The sequence below is a fragment of the Macrobrachium rosenbergii genome, chromosome 17, assembly GCF_040412425.1.
Source record: "Macrobrachium rosenbergii isolate ZJJX-2024 chromosome 17, ASM4041242v1, whole genome shotgun sequence".
NCBI lineage: Eukaryota > Metazoa > Arthropoda > Malacostraca > Decapoda > Palaemonidae > Macrobrachium > Macrobrachium rosenbergii.
The window spans coordinates 6429594-6452782 of NC_089757.1; the positions used below are offsets into that span (position 1 = coordinate 6429594).

Sequence of the window (23189 nt, forward strand, 5' to 3'; positions counted from 1 at the left end):
GAAACCAGTAAAAAACAACAGGAATTATTTATGCAAGGAACTGGTGGCATCTAGCATCAGCCACGGGAATGCGGGAGGAAGCGTGCAGCAACCTAATCTCAACCCTGTGACGTATTCAGTTTTCTTCTTACCGCCTTGCTGGTAGGACGTCTCTTTCGCCCTCCTCACAAAGCTGGTGTTCTTTGTTTGCCTGTGTTTCCTTTGGTTTGATTTTCTGTTTAGTGATATATTGTGTATATTGTGTGATTGGGTATGTGTGTTTTGGTCTCGTGATGTAAACCCAAAACCCATCAAAGCCATCTCCTAAGCCTCAGAGGAAATGTCCGGGAGTAGCTAACTATCCATGCTCTTGTTTCCTTGCTTCCTATGAAACTGATCCTCATTCTACTTGCAGTAGATGTAGAGTGAATGTATGTAGCATTACTAATCCTTATGCCAAGTGTCGTTCTTGGTCTCCTGAGCAATGGAGGATCTTTGCCAAGATGAAGTGGAATAGGGGGTAGTTGGTGATGCCATATTGGGAAGGGTTCTCCCATCCTTCGACGGATGCTTCACAAGATCCCCCGTTCTTCCTCTTCCTTGAAAATCATCCTCCCTCTGCTTCTTCTTTATTTGAAGTTTTTACCCCTTCTCATTCATCCATGGCTTTGCCCTTGGAAGCTTTGGGAGAGGGGCCAGGAGTTACAGCACGTTCTGCTGCCCCTGTTCTCTCGGGTCATTCCGACCACCACGAACGCCATTCTCCTGCAGATGGACATCGCTCTCCTGCAGGTGAATGTAAACAGTCTTCCGAACGTGGCCTCAGACGTGACTGTGGCCTCAGACGTAGCTCTCCTGCAGACGGATGTATATTTCCTGACGTCCGTGGCCGTTGCTCCTCTGCTGACGGATGCGGAAAGTCTTCCATCCACATCCGTCACTCACCTGCCAATGGACAGGTTCCAGTTGTGTCAGGAACAGGCCTTCCTGACAGTTCTTCGTCTCCAGTTCGTCCAGTAAAAGTTCGAAGAAAAGGCAACAAAGCTCCAATCAAGAAATCCTAAGTAAGGAAGCCTTCCTCGGTGCTCCCTTCTGGTCCTACGCATGTCAAAAATCCAGACCTTCTTCGTTCGAGCACCCAACAATGGCTCTTGTCTCCTCAGCATTCTCATTCACGATCTCCCAAGAGTTCTGAGATTGTGATACCCATTCTTATGGATGTTTCAATAGGTGTTTCCGTAATGACAGGGATTCTTCGCCTCGCCGTTGTTCAGTTTCGCATTCTCCTAGGAGAAACTGTGACCACCACTCGTTTTCGTCGTACGAAGACCATGGATGAGACGGCTGTGGATGTGATTCCCACAGCCACGGGAGTAATCCACACGGCTGTGGGTGCGATTCGGACGACAGGGAACGTAACTCAGATGGCCATGGACGTGATTTGGACAGCCGTGGACATCACTTATTCAGGAAGTGTTACCAGGTGTGGTGAACCTCCAGTCGGTTCAAGATTCTCTTACCTCCCACCAAAGATATGTCTCTCCTAATGTTAAGACTCAGGTTTGTTCCGCATATGAACAAATGACAAATTTTAAAATTAATTTGTATTTTTCTTAGCTAACAAACCTGCGGTCTTAACATTTATTGCCCACCTCTAGCCACCTCTCTTTTAGTTAACCCTGGGCTGGAAGAAAACTAAATATGTCACGGGGTTGAGATTAGGTTGCTGCTCATTTCCTCCCTCATCCCCATGACTAATGCCTAATGCCACCAATTCCTTGCATAAACAATTACTATTGTTTATTACCGGTTTCCAATAGGCGCTAGGAGATCTTATCCTAATGTTAAGACCGCAGGTTTGAAAAATAAAAATTTTAAAAATTTGTCACTTTTAGCTGATAAACAAAGTATCTTTCCTACAATCATAAGTATCCTATCTAATTTCTAATCTATAGCAAACAACATGCAAAGGCAACAAAACAAGTCTATGTGTTTAACATGAAAGCAGTAATAGTGGAATCCGCTCACCCCTAGTGCATACCGACACCGTTATGGTGTTCGCTCCAGGGGTAGTAACCCCGGCATTGTGGATAGCTTTTTTCTCTGGTATATTTAGCAATATTTATGCTTAGAAATGAGTGCTATTGGAACCATTTCACTGAGTGACACAGGTCTTTCCCCAGAAATAGATTTTTCCTTTGTCAAAATCCCTTTAGTTCCCTAACTTGGGCTGCTGGTATAATATACTGTAATGGTATTAAAAGTCACAGTTCAAATGGAACTGTCAACCATCAATACTCTCACTTTTCCCAAAACTACACATGAAGAAAAAGATAAAATAAAAAATAATATTAAGCCTATAAACAGAAATCTCCTTCCATATAATCATGGTTAATTCTCTGGCTGCCTTTTCAATCTGGCCTCAATCTACGATGACAAATGTTGCTCCAGATCTGATTATAGAAATTCTCCTCCTATACTGTCCCTTCACCTTAGTCCTAGCGCATGTCAGGCATCAAAATGCCTCTAAAAACAATACCAGCGGTTGTAGCTTCATTGGCATCTTCATTTCCCTTAACAGCAACACAAATGGAAATCCAACAAGTCAGATGCTAAACCATATATTTTACCATCATGGTCTACTACTGATAGTACTGTTGTTTTAAAGAACAATAGTGATGCTGGTTGTTCTAAATAGCAATAGTTGAGAGAATCTTTGTATTTACCTTTTTGTATACACAATTCTATGTGAGCTTTCCAGTTTGCTTCCTTCTGACATCTTTATAGAACACTGTCCTCTTAATGGAGAGTTGCAACCCTATTGAGGATTCCCAAATTCTCAACTTGTGTTATAGCCCAGGTGATAATTTGTTGAGGATGTTACAATTTGGTCACCAACTAGGTCAATAAAACTATACTCAGAACATAAAAACCAGAGGTCACAACTACAGTACATACAGTAGAACCCCGGACCTCAATGCTAATCCGTTCCAGAAGAAGCATTGAGATGCAATTCTGTTAAGATCTGAATTGATTTTTTCTATAAGAAATAAGTGAAAATGGATTAATCCGTTCTTGACCATCAGTTATTACCCTAACCTTGCCTTTTTGTACAAAACATTACACATAAATTACAATTAAATAAGTTCAGAGCTAAATAACATACCGTATTAGACGCATTTTTATTTTTAAATGTATACTGTATAAAAAAACTGCCGTACATCCAATGCGGCTGTATTAGGCTACTGATGGAAGACTGGGTGCCGTAGCCTTGGCTAGGCTAGGTACTGTACTACACTGGGTAGTAACAAAAGTTGTTGCTAATAATAAAACATTAAAAAACAAGCCTAATTATTACAAGTAAATTAATAAAATATTGAAAACAAGCTGAATTGTGTCTTACCACAAACTTAGGAATAATTGTCTAGATACGTCGGCAGTTTGCCACCTTTCAGCCATTTGCCATGAGTGGATGTGAACAAACCATTATGCCGCCCTGGTGGCCTGTCGCGGTAACATAAATTTGTTTACGTATTTATGGTAAATTTCATACAGTCTACTGGAACAATGAACGTATATTACTCTCACAATAGGGTACACAATCCTTTGTTCGAAACCCTTGGGGCCAGATGTGTTTCGGTTTTTGGAACTGTTCGGATTTCGGAACTGTGGGGTCATCTTTACTGTATTAAAAACATATTTTTTTCCTTTCATGTTTTTTCATAACAGTTGTTTATTTGTTATCATTATTGTTATTTATATTAATATTCTATTAAATGAATGTGAGATAATTAAGCTCATAAATAATAAAATAGTGGGGCAATTAAGACCATATGTATAATAACACATTTTTTCAACAAAAAATTCTGTAAAACGTAAAAATATACGATCAAAATAATTGTAATTCAACTTGTAAATTTTAACGATAAGTAAGACTATAAAATACATTTCATTATATCCATCCTAGAGAGGGTCGTTCTTTATTGTTACTTAGCGTCGTCATCAGTTTGCAGTTGTAACTTTGAGGATGGGCCGGGAACATGATTTGCAAGTGATGACACATCATTTTATAACTGACTGGAATTTTTCATACCACTATAATAAAGTAAAAATTATTGTTAAGAAATAATTATATAAAGCCAATTACTGAGTAATTTTTTGCCATCAGCAGTCAAATAATCACAATCATGGCAACGTTCAAACTTAGTGCTGTACACACAATTTGTGATCGGGATGTCTAAACTGTAAATACAACAGAAGTAAAGGGCTGTCATTCTGTCATTGGCTAACAGCTCACCATGGCAACCAGGTTTTAGGTGTATTCTGAGAAAGAACATTTTACGCACGTGAAGCTGTCGATGACGTAAGCGGGTGTGTTTTAAATACAACCTAGTTTTTAACAGTGTATGTGTTTTACTGATTACATGAATAATATGAATTCCTTCTCATTACTCTGAGTGCAAAATAGCTGGTTCACACACACACACAGTGTGTGCATACGTACTAATACCTATTAGAGACTTAAATTAGCAGTATCTTTGAGAGAGAGAGAGAGAGAGAGAGAGAGAGAGAGAGAGAGAGAGAGAGAGAGAGAGAGAGAGAGAGAGAGAGAGAGAGAGAATCATCCCTTTAATCTCTCAAAGAATGTTAATCTATTTCTGTTTCCTGTTTCCGACCGACTGACAAAATTGTTTTTTTTTTTTTGTTGTCTTCCACAGATGTATTACCTGCACTATACATTTTTAAAACATTATGAACACACACACACACTGTGTGCATGTGTGCTAATACCCATTGGTTAAAGAGACTCAAATTAGCAGTATTGTTTCCTGAGAGAGAGAGAGAGAGAGAGAGAGAGAGAGAGAGAGAGAGAGAGAGAGAGAGAGAGAGAGAATTATTTACGACTCTACGGTGTGGCAGATGTACAATTATTTTATTATCTTGGGTTTTTTGTTAATCTTGGGATTGTATATTTTATTGTATTTCATGCACAGAATCATACATTTTTTCCTTACAAAATCACTTTAAAATTTCTTTCTAAATGTGAGGGTGCGTCTTCTACAACAGCAAATACAGTACTACCCCCAAAACACTATCACTAGCAATCTGTTTTATGTTTATCCATACTAACAACAATTTTTCTATTTCATCTATTATGGGAGGCCTCTGTTTTGTCAAACTCATAACCCCCTTAGCAACACTAGCACTTTTTATTGCCTCTTTGTGCTTTAACAATGTACTTATGGTGGATCTCGGTAGCTTAAACTGAGACGCTAAATCAGTCACAGGAATGCCTCTTTCATACGCCAACTGACTGGAACATGAAACACTTTGTTTACAAATACCAAATGGTTTATGGGGTCGGATTTTGGTTTTTTGTTTGAGCTCCAAAGCAAAATTTACTAAAAGTTTTGCGTCGAAATCCAATTATGTCGAGTTCTGGTATGGTCGAGGACCGAGGTTCTACTGTACTCCAATAAATTCAACCAAACTTAAATGCAAAAATTTTACATTTAATTTCATTTTAAACCTTTACTCTACTTAATACACTGTGTGCTAAGCCTATTAAATGTGGGCTTATTCTTTCTGATGTTTTGTTCGCTCACTGAAAATTTAGAAAACGCCGGCAACATGAGAACTCGTCGTGTGAGTCCAGTGTTGCCACCTGTCAATATCAGTTCCTAATACACTAAGCACTAATAACTGCTAGCTTTCAACTTTTCCCCATGATAATAATTTAAAGCTATTTTTTTCCAAATTCTAACAGATGCTTTTTACTGATAGGGAAAAAAATCCAATTCTAGCAATTAGAAACAAAGATGGCAGCAAGCCTCCAGGAAGACCTCTCAGTTCACACACCACACTTAAGCCACTATGTTCTTTCTTGGTTGGATCTTTACTTATATTTGGCTGAGGGGAAAGCATTAGTTGTACATAAAAGAATTTATAATAATGCATAAGTGCTCTTTGTCTTTTATCACTTTGGTAAGAATACTATTTGAAGAAAATGTCTTTTAATAAACTTATTTTAAATAAACATCACTCATCTAAGAGCACAGAAGGCAAGCAGTTCATTTATAAAGCTGATGCTCAAGCATACAATCAATTTTGATATCAATAATGCAGAAGGTATATCTGAACCAGTATGCCTAGTTACAACCTTGTTATTGCCTGGAGCCTAGCAAATTGATGAGGACTTCTTTTCATAGGTCTAGTTACACTTATTGCTACTAAACTGAACAGCATAAACTGGCATCTGACAATGAAGCCCTGCAAATTAATATGAATTAATTTCTCTACACACTATCAGGTGAGCTACTTTGACTACTGGCAAGCATGAATGGATTGATAAATCTGTTCATGCACCAAAACTACTAAATACTACTGAATGTAGAGTTGCTCTTTCTTATGTAATTTTAAAATTATTGCTCAGAATTCATGTAAAGTAGTTATTATGGCACTAGATATAACGATTATGCTTGTTAGCTTCTTATTCAATTGTTAAAAATACTGAGCAGTAGTTAATCTGGCATAATGAACAGCTCTCCTGCCAAACAAAATTCTGTGGAACATTCAAAAATGTTCTGTAAAAGAAATCTAAACATGTCACTGGACATAGCTTTTCTTACAGTTTTCATATAGATTCTATCTTGGACAATAATGATATATAATAGCACTTTTAGACATAACAGGCCATATTCTTTGTAGCAAAGATATGTTAAGGGTTTAGTCTCCATAATTTTGTGGCTTATTGTACAACAAATGCAAATCAACATACAGCATAAGCAAAACTAACTCTTCATTCTCCAACACAGAAACTGACTTACTTGTCACTAGGTGGAAGATTCAAGGTAATTGAGCCCTTCACAGCATCACCATATTTTAGGTATCCAAAAAATCCTACTGCAATGTAACCGCATGTCACAAGGATCATGGCAGTATTAAGAACTCCATTCCAACCCCGAAATTCTTCTGGTGTCGTCATCTTTCTCTCTAGAGGCAGGACCTGTTAAAAATGTGAACAGTTTTTAATCAAGATTTTTTTTTATAAAAAATTAATTTACCCAGACTACCAAGCCACGAATCTCAGCTCTCGTAGGGCTGGAGACTGGACTAACATGGCATGTAAAAAATAGACCCAAAAGACTTGAGAGTAACAATACGACCCTGGAATTACCAAAATCATGAAATTAAACCTTGTTACTTATGGATACATCATTCTTTCTATAACAAGATGCATACAAACAAGGAAAAAATAATGCTCTACTGATTTACTTAGATACATTTCCATTAAAACAAATAGCTGACTGCTAATATTAAAAAATGTTAGGGTTATTTTTTCACAACAGCATGTATATCCAGGCTTCGTATTTGCTTTCACTTATTCTCAAAGCAAAAGCAAGAGAGCTACCCACCATTCCTTGGTGTTAGGTCACAATCTTGTGATCTGAGGAATGTATACAGCATATCTAAACAATTACATCATTATTATGGCTTATAACTTGCAGATAAAATGAAAACGAATAATATATCTTACCACTCCAATGCCTTCAAAAGCATAAATTGCAGTACCCAAGAAAAGAGGCATCTGCTCCCACGATTTAAATTCAGGGCGATCATAGGAAGATGGTATATCTTGCAAGAGGTAGTGAAATGTGATCGCAATACCAAGACCAATGAAAACATTACTTATAAGAGAAAATGGTGCCAGCACCTGAAAAAATATAAGAAAAACAGAATGTTTTAATTTCCATAAGTTAGTAAATAACGAGTAAAAATTAAAAATAAGCCTCTTGGATTTAATACCTAAAATTCACCCAAAGCTTTTTTTTACATGCTGCAGAAAATATATAAAGTACTACACAATATTTAAATTTGAAAATGAAAACACCCAAGATTTTTTTCAACTATACTTCGTGATAACTTCTTACCCATAACCTGCATCAATGGTAGTTTTGATTAAAAAAAAACTGCATCTAAGGTACATTAAAAATTTAAGTTATTCATAGGACTGAGACCTAGAAATGTGGAGGCCAACTGTACAACCTTACAGGTGGGCAGCAGCAAGTTGCTGTTGATGGGATCTTTAGCGAACCAATGACCTATTGTGCCTGGAGTTCCACAGGGTAGTTTTCTTAGTCCTCTGTTATATTTAGTCTATACAAGTGATATGGTTGTTGGCCTGGAAAACAAGATTGTTCAGTATGCATATGATGCAACACTTATGGGAGTAGTAAAATCTCCACTTATGAGAAATGAAGCTGCCCTCAGTCTCAATTGTGATGAACGGATTAGTGAATGGTGTAGTTGGTGTGGTAAGAGGCTGAACTCCAGTAAAACAAACACACTACTGATTAGCAGATCTCATACAGATTTTCCACCCTGTCGTCCCCTTCAGGTGGATGGGGCTCTGCTGAATAAGTCTGAAGCTTTAACTGCTCTTGGTGTAACTTCTGACTAACATCTTACTTTTGAGAAACCTCTAATGAAAGTGTCAGCAAATGCTGCACGAAAGTTTGGTATTGCGCATAGAGCCTCATATCTTTATAACAGTGATAAAATCAATGCAACCTCTTTTTGGTCATCTGTGCTTCCTTTACTAGAGTACTGTTCTCTGGTGTGGATGTTTCTGCTTCTGCCAGAAATTTATCTCTTCTAGATAGAGTGGTTCATGGTGGTAGGTTTCTGTTTCTTAATAATAGCAGTTATGACTTGGATCATTGACAGATGGTCTCATTTGTCAATTTTCATAAGTTGTATTTTAACATGAGATCTCCACATTCACAACTGATCCCTCATCTCATTTTCTTGACAAGAGCAACCAGATTTTCTGAACAGGATGTTGTGCAATTAGAACTTCAAAAATCTGAGAGAACATGCAATGCATTACTGCCCCAATATAATTCTCCTAGCACTTCAATAATTTACTCACATCTCTATTTATTTATTAATTTAATTTATTTTTTCTTTTTTAATAAATGATCTATCCTTTCTGTATTTCCCATTACTTTCTGTTACTTCTTTCTAATAAACACCACATTCTTTGGAAGGTTGAATTTCAAGTCAATGGCTCCTGTGGGCTTGTTCCATATGAAAAATGTTCATCTGAATAAAATAATGATAATAATGCCAGAAAAAGATAAGAACTAAAATCAGCAACAATCTCCAAGTATATTTACTGACAAATATTTATGAGATGTAGGGCCTTTTAGTGAGTTATACTTGCTCTCTCTACTATTTTTTTGTACTTTGCAAAATTACAATTACAGCTGACATGCTATCACAAATGATAAAAAGTAAAACCAGCAACGATTCCTGAGTATGTTTCTAAGCAAATATAAACAGGATGTACTGGGACAGGGCAACGTAGTACATTCCCCCCTTGAAATCTCAAGTCAGACTACTCTCCCTCATATCCTGGGCTGAGGTGTATGTGTTGCCCTAAGTGTGCCATATACTTATTTATGGCCCATTCAAGTGATCTGAATGTTTTCCCGCAAAATTTGTTCAAAAACATGGCTCAAAATATTATCATATGATACAGCAAACTACTCCTCTTATGTCATCATAGTGCATCATAAGTTACGTGCTGCTACAAAAGGGTTAAGATTGAACCACAACCTACTGGAGCCCCTGGGAATCCACTGTACATGCCAGTAGCAGCCAACTTTCATCTCTTACTGTTAACATGACTAAGGCAGCTGGGATTTGTGGCACACGCAAGGGGACTAATTTCAAGTATGTAATTGGTTTCTAATGCAACCTGTTAATTAAAATGTGCATACTGTAATGTAATTAAGGCATGCTTTCTCCACTAATTCTGGAAGAAAAAGTAGAGAGCTCTAACATTACCAGTTGCTTAACAAACGTGTGAGAGAGAGAGAGAGTCTGCAATGAAGACAAGATTAAACTGTAGATTTTCAACAAAAATCTCATCCACTTCATACCTACACATAAAATTCAATCACTAAACCAACAGTTAACTGGTAAGTATGGTTTTTACAGAAACTGTCAAATATAAACAAACAAAATAACATACACCATACCTTTAGAGATCGTATCATTGATATACCTAACAAAGGTATGATCAGGATTGCCATATATCCATGAATATCAATTTCATTTCCTGGTATTTTACAGTCGACAACCTGAAAAAAAATACTATTATTAGTATAACAGTACCATGATTTATAAAGAAGTTTACCTACTCCAATTGGGATCACCTTAAGCATTTGTTTTTAATGACTGGAGAAAATTGGGGCAAGGTAAAGTTCAAGAAGTTGAAGAGCTAGGTGAAAAGTACAGGGAATCCACTGGGGGCAAAGGGATAGTGCAAAGTACTCTCAGCACCATCTTCAGCATTATGCAAAGCAAACTATAGGAGGAGAAACAGGTGCAAAATCAACTTATATAGTAGTAGTAACAATATCTTGTTTAGTGTATGTAAAATGAGACGTGACATTAAAGATGAAATAGCACAAGTGTAATGAAGGTGGTAAAAATCAACGCACCTATCACGTTGGGAAGACCAGAAGTGCCATAATCAGATGGAACAGTGGATGAAACCTCAAGAGACATGCAGGAATGGAGCTGAAGATGAAATGAAAGGATATAGCACTGGAAAGAGAAACCACGTGGAGAAAATACTAAAACAATTCTGCTAGAGTCTCTGGTTAAGGACACCGGACATAATGACCAAGCTGATAACTTATTAAGAATGCAGAATCTGAAACATAAACTAAACTGATGAGAAGAATGGAAGACATCAAAGAAAGGACTGCTAACTTGTAGTAGACATGGTAAACCTAACAACCGATTCCTACAATCCCAGCAAATAACCAGTGAGAGGAATAAAAGCATGGATATTGTGTAATGAAATCAGGAAAAATTATAATTTTCAAGAAATACAGAATAAAAACATGGAAGATGGAAATGTTTGAAAGACAGCATACAAAAGGTGGCAAGTTGAGATGAGTTACATCACAAAAGCCAGAGGGAGAGAGATGTGGTGATAGAATGAAGAGGTACAGGCAACAGTTTAAAAAGTGTCATATAGGTACAGCAAAAGATGGGCAGGGAAGTGGAGAATACAAGAGCCAGATACATGGAGTACAGAGGCAAAGAGTAGAAAAGTTCATAGTTACTAATAAACTGGAGAAACCATCAAGCCTTCTAACCCAATACATGAAGGGAAAAAGGATAATAAAAACAAGTGGTCACATAAGAAGCAAAACTTGAGATCTAGAGGGAGAAAGCATGAGAGGAAAAGAATGAAAAGGCATGAAGCTCTCAACTAACCAGGGGCAGAAGTGCACTCATGCTCACTCTTCTTGCCAACAGGCCTACCACTTGCCCAAACCAAATGGTTGCAATCTTGCTATATTCCTATTTCAACTACTGTACATCATATGAAGATTAAAAAACATTTCAGGTAAACAATATATTACATCTCTCACACATCCATATCTAAGTAGGATCTGGGCTGATCAGAGATGACCTGAGACCCTATGTGCAACCCAATAATGTTTCCCCCTCTACCCTTCCAGCATCTATTCATGTAAGTTTAACCTCCATCCAGAAATGCCATGTTACCAATCATGAGAAGAATAAGGGACTTGCAACTCCTGTAACCTCCTACTCAACCTGGCATAAGCATGTCAAGACTGACAGGGCCTCAACCCAGTGTGAGATACTTGTACTCTCACTTTAGAAAAAACTTTGGTGAACCAAGTGATGCCTGAAAGAGAATACGAGTCAGAAGGTACCTAACACCTAAGTCAATCATAAATTGATGGATTAAGATGACAGCCCTACCAACAAACCCCTTTCACCCCCACTAAGTATATCTTAGTTTAGCCAGACCACTGAGCTGATTAACAGCTCTCCTAGGGCTGGCCCGAAGGATTAGATTTATTTCATGTGGCTAAGAACCAACTGGTTATCTAGCAACGGGACCTACAGCTTATTGTGGAATCCGAACCACATTATGCCGAGAAATGAATTTCTATCACCAGAAATAAATTCCTCTAATTCTTCATTGGCCAGTCGGAGAGTCAAATGCTGGGCCAACAGCGTGCTAGCCAAGAGCTCTACCTACCCCTCCAATGAAGAACTGTTAAAAGAGAAAGCAGAGGGAGTCATATCCTATGAACCAAAGCTCCACGGTAGGATGCTTAGTTGTGTAGCTTACCTGCATCAACGCCAGGTCCAGCATGTTCTCTGCTTGACTAATGCCTTGCAGAGGAAGGAAGGAACAGGAGAGGGAAGAGAGAGAGAAGCCATTCACACTCGTTCAACCTTCAACTTTATGCCCTCCAAGTACTTAGGAGTGATGCTTACTTGTCCAAGAGGCGTTTGATGACTACATATTCTATTGAGCAGCAACCACCGGTTCTAAGGAGGTGTCCAATGAGGTAAAATGAGGTAAAGGCAGTATAGCACTGATTGCCTGTCCTCATTACATGTGAAACCAAGCAGTTCCTCTAAAATGCTAGGGACGGGCCAATGCCCCGACTTCATAAGTTTTTGCCTGGACTGGACAACTGTCCCCTTGCATGACAGGTCATTTGCTTGTTTGATTGATTCACAAAGTCAGAAAGTATGTTTTATATTTTTTCATTATGAAAGTTAACATTTACTCATGAGGTATATCAAAAAGCAAGGCATAAATATGAGCACAAAAGTATAAGCAAATTGAAGAGAAAGGAAGATTCACATCATCATTAGGTCAAGTATCATGTTACTGCCAACAACATATGTCACTACCATGACTACCGCTATTATCACCATCACCAGCATCCCAAGTTCAACAACCATAAAAATCTATACCAACACATGGTACAAGTCTCTCTTGGCCAGTTGATTATGATACTGTCACCTCTTTCTTATTTGTATATCTATGAAAGAAAAGGGATTTAAAGGCATAAAACACAATGAAAAATATATAACAAAAAGTCAAAACACTGTATGAAGTTGCAGAAATGTAATGTTTACTTGCCAAGCAATGATGTTCGAACAAATCTTTGGATATGAAGCAGAAAAATTGTTAGTGACCATGAGTACCATTAAAGAACGAAAAAATAAGTTTCAAAGAGTCTTTGAAAAAAAGATAATAATAATTCAAGAAAGTCAACAGCAAGCAAGAAACAAAAAAAAAAGATACTTTCTGATACCACTTCTTTTCAAACAACAAATACCTCAACTTTGGACATGAAGCAGAAAAATTGTTAGAGAACATGAGTACCATTAGCGAATGAAAAAATAAGTTTCAAAGAAAGCCTTTGAAAAGAGCTAAAAAAAATTCAAGAAAGTATACATCAAGCACGAAACCTAAATTCATAAAAAAACAAAAAAAGATACATTCTGATACCCTTACTATTCGAACAACGAATACCCTTTCTTTAAGACAGGAACTTGGTGCCATAAGGGTTTTCAAGGTAATAAGAAAAATTGGGCAAACCTTTACTTTATGAATAACTTATTATATACCTTCTCCTTTATTCTCATGACATTGTACATTTTTAATTGCCAGTACTAAACATGAGAAAAAACTTTTTATTTCAACTTCACTGCCATGCACATTAAGTTTGTCATCTTACATTCAGAAATTAGCCATAATAATAACAGAATAAAGCATGGATTATGATGCACTGCCATGCTAAGGGAACTTGGGTTCATACAGTTCCCTATCCAGCACAATCCTATTTTAATGGCACCCAACCAATACCAAGGTGTATGGCCTAACAAAATGTCTTCCTAAGCTATCTACATCCACTATGTTGATTACCAATGCCTGAGTATTTCCAATTTTTTACAGTTTTTGGTGATGTTTACCTTGTAATCAAAATCATACAGTGGCATAAATCAAAACACAAGACAACCACTTAGTACCAAACATAAGTGACTGTAAGAGTGTTAACAACACACAGGACCAAAATCTTGGCTCTCACAGGGATGGCCATGGGAATTATCTCTTTAATTACAAAGTTAAGTTGCCCTGCATACATAATGCATTAATGCAAGGTCAATAAAAAACTTCTAAATTATACAGTGCAGTGTTTAGGAACCATAAAACCCATGCTATGGTCACTGAACACCAAAGAACTCACAAAGATTCATAACAACAAAAAGAGAGACTGTATTATAAGAAGGTAATTAACCAGAAAATTGGGAATCTCCATCGCTTGTGCCTGGTACTTGCCCAAATCAGATTATAGTATCTATATACTTTACATTAAATACTTTTTAGTTACTAGGTATAGTTTTTGAATACGCATCTTTAATTCATAATGACAGTCAAGTTTAACAAACTCAGTTTTCAGCCTATAGAGTATTTAATTTTAAACACTTTACTTGCCTGTTTTACATTTGCAGATATGAACACAACATAAACACAACAAAATCCAAGTTGTGTTATAGTAAGAAATGCATTGATTGTAGATCGAGCAACTGGTGCCAGTCTCTGCAGAGGAGTTGGACCCGTATCAAAAGCATTATAGCCAACATCAGCGTAGTCAAGGCTTGATATTCCTAGTCTCTCTTTCAACTCGTGAGCGCACCTTACCTGAAATAAAACTTTACTTCTTCATGGTAAATCATTCAGGACAAATGGTTCCATAGCTCTGAAGAAAGTAACATAAAACAAACCCAATTCAAAATAAAAATTAACTGGCAGCAGGTGGGTGAGTGGTGGGGAGGGAACCCAGCTTTCATCTACCTTTACAAGTACTTTTCCTTTTGAATCTGGGACTATGTGGGGTGGGTGAAGCAGGATTATCATGAAAGGCTTTTGTTTGTAAAGTGTACTTAAGAAAAATTACCTTAAAAATTTGTGATCTTTTCCCACTGGAATACAAACCATTGCCTTTTAAGAAGCAGATTCAATCCCTAAGCAGGAGGAAGTCTCTAAACTAATCCTAAGCAGGAGGAAGTCTCTAAACTAATCCTAAGCAGGAGGAAGTCTCTAAACTAATCCTAAGCAGGAGTAAGTCTCTAAACTGACTAGTAAGCTGAATCTCCGACTGGAAATCTCACATTCCCAGTTAGAATAGTAGGCATGATATCACTGAATCCTGTAGCCTCCTATTCGGTCTGGCATAGGAATGCTAGAGTGACAGGGTCCTGAACAGGAGTGAGAAGTTTTGGGATTCTCAATCATACAGGAAGAACTCAGAGAACCAAGTGCGATCCCTACAAGGGGTGAGAAGTTAGAAGGCAGCTAGAATCTGGTCAATAAATATGGGTCGATTAAAGCCTGTTAAGAGGCAGAGTGGAGAAAATCACAGCTTATACAACGAAGCCCTAAGACTGGATGCTTGATTGTGCAGCTTATCTGTGTTTGTGCTCATTCCAGCACATACTCAAACTGAGCTTGGGTGACTAAATAAGCTGTTAAGCAGCCAACACAGGTCCCAAGATAAAAGCTATATGGGGACTTGTAGGCAACATCCCTTGGGTAGAATGAGGTATAGGTGGCCAGGACTCTCCGGACACCTGTCCTCATTACCTGTGCTACTGAGAAGTTTCTCCAAAATGCAAGGGAAATCCCACAAACTGACTTCATGAGCTCTACCCAAACTGTACAACTGTCCACTTTACTGCTTAAGTCGTAAGCTCATCTGATTAGAGCAAGAAGCCAGACAGTAGGGTTTCCAGGACACCTTCTGCCTGCCAGTACTTTACTAACAAAGAGGCACCAACACTCTGGAGTATGAAGTCAGGTCCTTTTTTGGTAGTAACTCATGGTTTACACATGGCATAAAAATATCTGATTCAGATCACCACTTATAAAGTCCCGGAAAGAAGGAACAAAGAAACTCATATCTCTCATCAGGTACTGACAACTTTAAGGTTTTTGCAACAAACTTGGGAATAAAGTTCTCATCTACACTCTGGAATGACCCATCAAACAATCTTGGAAACCTTGCAGGGCTAGCAGCAATACTCAAATTTCCAAAATATTAATGTGAAAATAAGGATAAGGTTCACAAAATTTTGACTGTCAAGCCCAGCACTGCAATACTGTTGGCCATTCAGTACTTAAGATAGTGAAAGGGGTTGGAGTGGTTGGACAACAAGATACAGATATCCACAAAATAAAGAAGTTAAAGGCTAAGATCTAAAGACGAAACTTGAAAGAAAACCCCAATTGCACTGAAAAGTAATACTGTAGAGGGGCTGGACCAAGGGGGTTATATTTATGGAGATACCTCGACCATTTAAAACCCCTTACTAGTCCGTGAATCCAGGTCAGTCAGTGAAAGCTCTCAGAAAGATGGGAAAAAAACATTGGGAAAGTACTGATAATTTCTAAAATAAAGTAACTCCATCATTTATTGTTATTTTCTTCTTTCCTTCTGTTTTTTCTTTTATGAAAGACTTGGAAACTCTTTCTAATAGACTAAGACTAAACTACAGATAAGGAAAACACTTCGGCCTTCCCCCGGCAAAATTCATACACAATTATTATAATATTCACAAGTGCAGTATTTCTTAAAAACATTGGAATCATATTTCAGGGTCTGAAATTTTTAAGTACTGTATTACGAGGTCCAGGTGTTTGGTCAGTACAGAAAATCACAGTTAGTGGATTTGCTGAAAAGCTATAAGTTCTCATAATTACAAATAATTGCAAATAAGAATATATATACATGCTTCCATATGCATGGTATATACCTACTGATAGTTAAAAGTAATATTACTGGCCACTAAAGTTTATAAACCTCGTATATTTCGGTCAACTCTGCACTTTGTTTTGAGCAAGCAGCACTGCCAAAATGTTTTGCAGCATACGAATATTGTACTTGTAAGCAGTTTTCTGGAATAGCTTTAATAAGCAGAATACATGATTTTTTTTTACCTGTTCAATTTTCATACATGTTTTGCTATATTCGAAAAAAATGTTTATTGATACTGTATAGTATTCTAACATTATAAACAATTTCCTGAAATTCTTTTCTCCCTAGACTAATGTGATAAATTTTCAGAAAAAGATACTGATTTTCAAAATATTTTTCACTCCACAGGTGTATTTCAAGAAAACCATCTGAAGGGTGAATTAGATCTCCATTACTTTTCAATTTAATCAAGCACTGCACTGTGCTATAAGGTTCATTTGTGAGACCATCAAATCATGTTTCACAACAAAAATTTCCCTAATTTGTAAACTGTAAGTCCAGCTATATAAGCAACAATATTGCTCAAGCAGAGTGACAGGCAAAAAGAATTATGAACATATGTTTAATTATCCTCTTTTAAGTTCATCTGCAGGTAAGGCATCAGAACTACAGTACTAACTATTATCCTGTTCTTAACAGAGGGAGCATTTATAGCCAGTACAAATGAGTTAGATGAATTGGCAATATCACTAAAACACTTTAATATAGGCACTGACTCCAATGGTTTCCAGTTTCCATGAAGAACATCCTGAATCTTATAGATAAGAATCAAAATATCTTTATCTGCCGCAGAACACTGACGAGAAGTAGGATAATTGTTGTAACTCCCCATTTTACTGAAGAAAAGTTCAATGTGGTCTTGCTCTTTCAATGTCATGAAAAAATTTTGTATAACAACAACCTATTATTTTAACCTATAAAATAATCAGACTGCAATTAGAATTTACCTTCAGATGGAAGGGTGAAGGGTGAACTAGGGTGGACTGGAGAATTAGTTACCTACCTGTACCAAATATATCCACCTTCAAAAACAAATGAATAACTAGAGTAAATAGCAGAAATGCACTAGAACCTAACCTCTAGTTATGGGGCTTGCTGTTTAGAGGTTCTGACATCCCACATCCAGTGGTTTGCAGCACTATACTCAGTATATTGACCACTTCACCACTGACCACACAGATACTACATCTAAAGATGAGGTATAGAACCTGTTAAAGATGAGGTATAGAACCTGTCTGGTTAACATCAGCACTGTTTGATGTTGGTTCCTTTTATAACCACCACCCTTTCCTAAAACTACAGCTAAACAGACAAGTCTGGCAAAATTTTTCAGACACCTTTTCCTGTCCTCATACACCTGACTAAACTCAACAATCCATATTCATTCACACATTTACCTATCTTTGAACTTTCATTTACTTAAGAGTTTATACTAAATTGGCCTCTAGTGCCCAGTGTCAAGAGAAGTTTATTTCTGGTAAAGGAGAAATGTCTAACACAGTTATGGGTGGACTCAGCCTCTGACCTTTCAAGCTACCTATCCTTCCATCAGCTTCACTATTAATAGTGGTCTTCATGATCTAATTGTGGAACATTTCCAAATATCTTCTGTATCTACCATTCCCCTCTCCAAAACTCATTTGCTCACTGATGTTTTACAACTTTTCAAAAATTCTCTCAACACTACTTTCATTTACACTTCAGAATAAGTTAGCTCTAAATGCAACATTTGGATATCACGGACTTAAGATCTTGAAAATTTTTACAATTCTTATTTAATTCTACTTTTGTTATTGTTACCCTGAATTCAGACTTTCACAAAATATTTGCAGTGAGATTTTTCCAAAGTTACCTATAAAGTATCAAGAGACTTCAAGGTACATTAGACTAGTTGTATTTCATCAACAGTGACTTGAGATGTTGTGAGGACCTTAGTGCTTCTAACACTATTGAGGATCAAAATATTCATCAAGCCATATTCTTTACCAATTTTTTTTACCTGTAAATTTCTGACCTTTTAATAACTTTTATTTCTGCACACTTTCCCTTCATATTTCCATCATCTACTCCCTCCAATGAACATCTTCTATAACACTCTATTACCTCCACTGAACATCTTCTAGGACACTACTCCCTCCACTAAACATCATCTATCACACTCTACTCCCTCCACTGAACATCATCTATGACACTCTACTTCCTCCACTGAACATCTTCTATGACAATAAACATTTCTGGTAAAACTATGCAGGCCTTTCTTCTCTGCTTTCGTGTATATCTAGATTGCCTCCTAAGCCCATCAATGTACATGACCTCATTGCTGAAGTAATAGCCTTTGTTACTGAAACATACTAAATAGCAACCCCCTTCATGTGTATTTGGCATTTCAGTCAGTTCCCCACCTTTCAACGCTTTTCCACTTGGGATGACCATCTGAAATATAGCACGGTAAGAAATTGGGGACTATTTGCACCGTGGAACTCTTAGCGTTTTGATCCTTCACAGACTCTCCTCACTTAACAACCAAGTTACATTCCTACAAACAGGTTGGTAAGTGAATTGGTCGGTAAGATAATACAGGAAATCAGCTCTAATATACATTAGACATTATGCATATACATCATGGTAAAATTCCCCACAATCGACACACTTAGGACCAAAGGGTTGCCACTTGCATTAGATATCTTTCTAAAATACCATATGTAAATTCTAAACAATCATTTAGTCATTCACTGGCAATAAACAATAAATATTTGTCATTTTTACTATTCTCAAATGACACACTGATACAGCAGACAGATACACACACTGATGTATTAGACAGCAGACACACTGAAACTGTGCACTTAGTACAGTGCTAGCCCCCCCACCCCTCTCCCTCTCTCTCTTTCTCTCTCTCTCTCATCCATTTTTCAACCTCTGAGATTCCGACTATAGTCGTTATCAAAAGACATTTCTTTAATAAATTCACCATAAACCTTAAGAAAACATCATAACAACCAACTCTGAATATGGCACATATGGATGACTGTTGTTGTCACGGAGACTGTCATGTATATTCTGATTTATGGAATATTCTTTCAAAAAGTGACACAGACCATTATTTTGCTCGGTGAACTTAGGCCACTTAGTGTATTTTACATTTTTGGAAATACACTTTTGATATAAAAAGCTCCAACAGTAATTAATTTCACACAATTGGAGAGGCAATTTATCGTACTTATAAAACAGTTTTTACATAGGAAAAACTATTTTTGGTAGCTGCTGTGAGCCCTCAAAGGAGTTACACTCTCATGGCCCCCCCAAGGGTTCCTTAAGACAAACCAACCAGTTATAAAAAATTCTCTTTAATTCTCTTATAGTTGGTCTCGGCCAGAATAGTGCTTGTTGGCACAGAGATAGGGTATAAAGGACTCAGGACAGGAGGGCTCTATCTCCTGTCCTACAACGACTGCCTTGGCTCTATGGCCCAATCACACAGGTGTGACAACAGTGTATGTACACCATCTTCCTCATTACATGCCAGGTCCATGCAAGATAAATGTTCACCCCAGTTTCATGCCTTTTCTTCAGGGAAGTGGGTGGGTTTCAGAACTCATAGTGGCTACCAATAGGTTCTTCCTACATCAAAACCTGTTTTTTGATAGTGTAGCTGCTGTCTGTCCTCAAAGGAGTTTACATAAGAAATTGACAGGTGATGAAATGGCTTAGCTCCTAAAAAAATCAACCCCAACAACCCAGATCAATTCTTGGTCTGAAGTATAGTCACAGGTTATTAACCATTTTCTTTATTCGGGATAACCACAGGGTTTGGCAATAAAGAACTGAAACAACATACGAACCAATACTGTATATGTATTATTCTATATGGTTCGAAGGTGACTTTCCTAATTATGCTGAGCCTGGCTGCGGGATTATTGCACCTTCACCAGCAATATCTCAGCTTGACCACCATTCTCATGGCAATGGGGTTTCAGGAATTTTTAATTCAAGGTAAAGTCACAGGTTATCAACAGTTTTCTTTTTTCGGAATACCCATTAGGGTCTGGCAATAAAGAACAGGAAACACACGAACCTATAAATGTATTTTCTATTGTGGTTCTACAGTGTCATACCTAATGATGTCGGTCTGGCTGCAGGATTACTGCACCTTTAACAGTTCAGGAATACTGCATCTAATAACAACTCTGTACATTAAGACTTCTTGAAAGGAAACATTTCCTAAGAAAGTTAACAATGTGGTACTCACCTTTTGGTTGTCACGCGACTTAGGAAAGGAGTGAGGGCCTGCCTTTTTAATGAGGACCACTAAAATAATTCTCAGTCCATGTACCGATACTGATTTGTCTGCGCTAGGGTGTAGAAAAAAATATGACCATTTGGGATGTTTGCCATGACATCTAGGTAAACCTTCAATACCTAACTGGGCATAATATTCTAAATGAAATACTGAGTTCCTTTATCAGAAAAGGGGATTTTCTCTTTAATAATGTCCTCATTCTTGGCCAGGAATGGTAGGCCAGCAGACAACAGTAAATGAGAGGAGTAATACCCAATTGAAAGTAGATCTGCATGAGTGTATTTCTTTTAACACTTGAAAAGAACCCCGATATTAAGGATAATTGGGAAACTTTCTATATCACAAAAAACATTTAGTTTCATTATAAAATATTACAAAGGAAAAACTGGCCTTTGATAAACATCAAGGCTCGTGACACATGACTGGGAACCACGATCATGTATGCGTTTCGTATACAAGAAGTTAGGCTAACCTGATTTACCCTTTCAGCAACCACAAATGTTAAAAAGTCATGAAATAATGGGTTTCAATAACAAAATTGTCTAATGTTATAACCTTAATACTAATTATAACTTTGTCGAACAAGAAAAAACAGCACAGCAATTGCAGAGTAGCCTAATGATCCACTCCCAACTTCTCGCCTTGCAAGAGGCCTACCGGGTCCCAATTTAAACCAATACTGTACAAGCCTACAAGTTAAAATTTTAAGAAACTAAAAGTTTTCACTGGGTCTCAAAACTAAGTACTTAGCCTGACTGGAGACATGATGATCAAAAATGAATAGTCGAACACCATTTCTAGAGCAAAACCTGGGGATTACTGAACTCTTGGACAGATGAGAGTGCAATGAGGAAGATGGCCAACGCACAGTGTTGTCACACTTTTGTAAGTGAGACATTAGGGCTAAGGCAGTCACTGTAGGACAGGAGGAGATAGAGCTCTCCTGTCCTGAGTCCTTTATACTCTATCACTGTGCCAACATGCACTATTCTGGCCGAGACCAACTATAAGAAAATTCTTTGTAATTGGTTGGTCAGTCTTATGGAGGCCTGGGGGGACTATGAGAGATTAACTCCTCCAACCATCTAACTTTTAGGGACCTTGACAAAGAATGTCTTGTAATCACTGGAGGCATAATGTTACAAAACAGAACAAATGGTTTCACTTACCAGCGAATGCATACAATGAATGCAAATTGCGGCAATTACAGGCAAAAGAGCTGTACCGGTGTAGAGACCTGAGTTTTTCAAACCATCAGGCATTGCCAAAATGCCAGTTCCTATATTGCCCTTAATTAGATGTATTAAAGTCTCACAGTTCCTGTAAAGTAAAAGCAAATTCCAACTTCAACAAAATAACCATCATCCAGTGCATCTCTTCTTTTCTCAAAAAGGTCAATGAGAGAGAGAGAGAGAGAGAGAGAGAGAGAGAGAGAGAGAGAGCACAAGAATTTTTTTAATAAATTTATGGGAGATGGTGAGGACTAACCATGTTTGTATGATAAATAAACGATTTACCAAATGATACTAATTTACAAATATTAATAAGATTAAATAATAATAATAATAGTATACTGTGATTAAAAAATTAAAAATTTTATGCATTTCTATATTAAATTATGTGAAATTTTAAGCAAACAAGTACTGTACATATTCCCAATCTTTTCCAAAGCTCTGAAATGAGGATGGAGGTTGGACCTGTCATATATGTCAAATATCTGACGATGATCCTAGCAGTCAGATGTTTGACATACAGTATATGACAAGTCCAACCTACCCCCTCATTTCAGAGCTTTGGAAAGGATTGGGAATATGTATTTGTTTGTTTAAAACTTCACATAATTTACTATGGAAATGCATAAATTTTTTAATTACCATATATTGTCAGTATGATGATGATGTTGACCATTTGGTGGTTAAATAAAATTGCTAAGAATGATACTGAAATACCTCTCCCTCTCTCTCTCGCACGTATATATTTTTAACCCTTAAGGGACGGGCTAATTATATATCATGCAACCCCCCGGACTGGGCAAACTTTAAGGTTGGCCAATTTAAGAAAAAATTCATCAATGGAAAGTGGAAGATATGCAAATGCACATGGTGTAAGAAAAAAATTCTAAAAAATTTTCCCTACCTTCCACAGGAAATTGAAAATGACTATTTACAACCCTGTGTGGGGTCTCTTTTACAAAACACTTAAATTTTACCAAGTTACTTCATACATGTTCTTTC

The 23189-nt window shown here is 37.3% G+C and overlaps 1 protein-coding gene across 11 annotated transcripts in view; it reads right to left on the reverse strand.

Moving 5' to 3' along the window:
• The window catches only part of LOC136847686 (proton-coupled amino acid transporter-like protein CG1139), a 66832-nt gene that overhangs the window by 16315 nt on the left and 27328 nt on the right, over window positions 1-23189 (reverse strand). For all 11 annotated transcript variants that reach the window (XR_010855801.1, XR_010855802.1, XR_010855803.1 and 8 more), the window contains 5 exons: window positions 22125-22275; window positions 14336-14542; window positions 10026-10127; window positions 7517-7693; window positions 6807-6985 (listed from right to left, as the gene is read on the reverse strand). Coding sequence is in view for 7 of the 11 variants with exons in the window: in XM_067119492.1 (XP_066975593.1) it covers window positions 6807-6985; window positions 7517-7693; window positions 10026-10127; window positions 14336-14542; window positions 22125-22275 (816 nt within the window). In the remaining 4 variants the exon portion in view is untranslated. The remainder of the gene's footprint in view (window positions 1-6806; window positions 6986-7516; window positions 7694-10025; window positions 10128-14335; window positions 14543-22124; window positions 22276-23189) is intronic.